The sequence below is a fragment of the Nelumbo nucifera genome, chromosome 1 (genome assembly GCF_055504915.1).
Source record: "Nelumbo nucifera cultivar China Antique chromosome 1, China Antique-T2T, whole genome shotgun sequence".
NCBI lineage: Eukaryota > Viridiplantae > Streptophyta > Magnoliopsida > Proteales > Nelumbonaceae > Nelumbo > Nelumbo nucifera.
Genome location: NC_142649.1, coordinates 29,185,199 through 29,188,673, shown reverse-complemented (window position 1 = coordinate 29,188,673; position 3,475 = coordinate 29,185,199). Strand labels below are relative to the sequence as shown.

The 3,475-nt window shown below is 37.7% G+C and overlaps 1 protein-coding gene across 1 annotated transcript; it reads right to left on the bottom strand.

Annotated features, from left to right (window-relative positions):
* Positions 1-901: 901 nt before the first annotated feature.
* On the bottom strand, positions 902-2,874 carry LOC148803065 (cell division cycle 20.1, cofactor of APC complex-like). The gene is made up of 4 exons (XM_088890976.1): positions 2,824-2,874; positions 2,217-2,483; positions 1,904-2,086; positions 902-1,715 (listed from the first exon to the last, which is right to left on the bottom strand). Exons 1-4 carry the CDS (start codon positions 2,872-2,874, stop codon positions 1,131-1,133), a joined length of 1,086 nt encoding a protein of 361 aa, XP_088747102.1. The 3' UTR covers positions 902-1,130.
* Between the last annotated feature and the right edge of the window lie 601 nt (positions 2,875-3,475).

The window sequence follows — 3,475 nt, the reverse complement described above, 5'->3', positions numbered from 1 at the left end:
TGATGACCATTCCATTTTGATATCCTTCTAAACCCTTTCCCTCAACATAAAAGTCAAAGTGAAACTTCCACATCCCATAGTTCTGTCCATTCATCTTTACAGGAATGATATTACCTCTGTTTGAAGCCATTACAGCAAGAAAATAACACAAAATAGGGTTCGATTAAAGTTTAATGAAACTAAATTGAAGTAAAACTTGATCCAAAGAGGAGTGAAATAGGCTGTAATCAATCCAAGAGAGTAAAATAATTGAGATAGAAACCTCTTACTTTCACCGGAGATTGTTCAAGATCCAAAACAAAGAAAAGCTAAATACACAGTTTAGAAAAGGAAAGTCTGGGTGCAGCTGCCAAGAAGAAGAGTCCAAATCTCTCTTAAAACTTCACATATCTCTGTAAAAATTTTAGAATATGTTGAGAAGGGCTAGGTGACAACTCCTTTCAATTCTTGCTGCAGAGGTCAAACGAGAGAGATCCAATAAAATATCTTTCTCTGGATGCGAAGAAAATAGAAGAGGAGTTCTTGGAGAGATCAAAACAGTCCAGGACCACTCAACAGAGATGTAGGTTCTCAATAGATCACGAAAACAAGATGGATTAGAGAGAAAGAAGATCAAAGAACAACCTGCTCTGATACCATGTGAACTGAATTCAAAGCAAGAAGAAAATAGATCTAGGGGTGTCAAGAATAGTCGACCCCCACCCCAAAGAGTCTCATTTATGTTAAAGAGATAAAAGGTATGTATAGTTACAAGAATGCCCTTACAGGGCTGAAAGATAAAAAGAACAAATAAAATAATAAGAATTACGACACTATACAACAAGGACTACTCTAATAATGTACATCAAGATATATCTTCACAATAGAAAGAAAGATGACACATCACCTGATGCGATTTACACTAGGAAATGGATATGGATCTGAATCTTTTTTTCGGTGTACACTTATCAAGACTTCCAAAATCTCAAAGCTTCATTAGCTCCAGCAGATGCACCATGCACCCATCTGGACTCCAATATTAGGTTAGATAAAAGGAAGTCAAAGTACAATCACAATCAATAAAATGTAGGAAAGCTCATATAAAGTTCCAAAGATAAATCTTGGGAACTCTAATATAATTTCATCCATACCTAAGCCATGAACAAGACTCTTGCTGTGGGGCCGTTAAGCTTTGTAATCTTTAACATTTCCGGGTACTTCCAAAGGGTTAGTTGGTTTTTTGGGAATCCATGAGAACTAAGTATCTCCCATTCACTCTTGTTCCAGAGTAAAGAACACACCTCTGAGCCTGTGTCTATTGAGTTCAAGCAAGCCCCTATGCAAATGTTCCAGAATTTTATGCACTCATCTCCTCTTCCTCCTCCAGAAGCAAGCAAATTACCCTGGAAAGGACACCAGGCAAGAGCTTTCACTGCAGATGTGTGGTCTTTCAATCTGTGCAGCCACTTGCTTTGAGAATTTGAAGAGGCCAACAATTGATCCCATATGAAGAGAAGGTTATCAACTCCTCCACTTGCTAGTTGCTGACCTGAATCTGACCATTTTAGCTGGCATATCCCCCTGCTATGTCCTCTATTGGTCTGTACAATGTGCAATCTTATTCTGACATCATTATTTACGATTAGACCATCCACTGCCCCAGTAGTAAGAATGTTAATATTGTTCCAATCCAATGAACCAACCCTAAATTGGTGCCTACCTTGAAGAGTTGTCATCTGTAAGAAACAAATCAAAACATAGAGAAGAGAAATCAGTACAACTGAAGGAAAAAAAAAAGAATACAAAAGAGAGCTGCAAATTTAAAAGAAACCTAACCTTTCGATTGGCTATAGAATCCCCAAATCTGGACATCTGAATTGTTCAACCCAATGGCAATGTGCCGTCCATCAGGAGACCAACTAACATTTGTGATGGGACCATTCTCATTGTTAGTTGTCAACAGTTCATTTACAGATCTATTTGAAGCGTCCCACAAATATACTGTGTTCTCAAGGGCAACTGACAGAACATTCCTGCTACTCCAATCCAGTAAGTTAACTGAGTAATCATCTAAAAGTTCATAAACATCTAATACCATCTCTGGAGTCTGCATATACAACAAATGGGAATAGTTAACAGCGAGAAACCGATCAATACATGGAATGTAAAAGTGAAATAATTGAAATAGGTATTAGAAAATAAGATCAGTTAAAAGTAATTAAGAAAGAATAACTTACTTCAGGTGTATGCCTTCGAATTTTTGTGAGTTTTAACTGAAGATGAGAAAATGATAGCTCATGGGGAATCAGATCATCAGGAGTGGGTGGCCTTTCCTTGAAGGCAAGAATTCGACTCCTATTAACACCAAGAATCTTAGCCAGGTCATTCCCGTAAGCCTCTGACCTAGCATCCAGATTATCTTTTCCCTCTTTCATTCTTTTCGTCAGCATATGTTGAGCAAAATCAAAATCCATTGCTGATCGATTTGGGATGAACCTATCCAACTGTCATCACAAAGAAAAGAAAAAATTGGCAATCAGTTTAACAGGCTGCTAATTAGTTCATCTAGTTGAAGATACTGGCTTATGTATGCATTATTGGAAAATGCACATTGATTACATAATTATTATTGGAAATGAATATACTGAAATTGAATAAATTTGCAATTTACTAAAAAAGGCATCCGACAACTTAATGCACATCCTAGACAAGATCTACTCAAGGCCAATAGTCTAAATGGTTCCATTCCAGGAAATAGCAAACATGTAAACAAAACCTCCATATTGTAAAAGTTAAAACAAGTTCTCTTTGTATGGTCGAAATCTAGAAACCATAAGGACTAACCTCAAGATCCAAAAGGATAGGTCCAAAGTTTTCTGTAAAACCTAAAGCCATTCCATCTCTACTGGAATTATATCAATGAGTGAGAGGCATAGTTGCAGTAAGAATTGACTTTAGGACCCATAATTTGACAACAGATATGGCACTGAGCAGAGAGGAACGGGGGAACAAGATTCATATAGCCAACCCCAGTTTGTTGGGACAAGGCTTCGTTGAGCTGTGTTGTGTTGACTGAGACTTGTGCTATTGCATTAATCATCAATTATGTGACAGAACAAAAGTAAATACATTTGGGACCAATCAAATGTTGGCACATAATCCAAAACTTGATGCTAAAAAGAGTGGTTTTAGGAGGGATATTTTGGTAACTGACCCTTCAGCTCAACAATTTTGATCTGCCATATGGTGAATATCTTGGCCATGTTGGAAAAAAAGTGCTCTCATGCAGCCATCTATTAACAAAATATGAGGTGGTCTGCAATTTGTGGTAGCATTTTCTGGATCTCCTCTATGGTAGCAGTTTCTTATGGGCCCCCTAGTGCAGTTAGTGATTTCCTTAATCAATGGTCGGGTGGTAGATTGGGTTAAGGGGCTGTCCTGTTTGAGAAGGCAGTTTGTCATGTTGTGATGTGGTGCATTTGGGAGGAACATAATA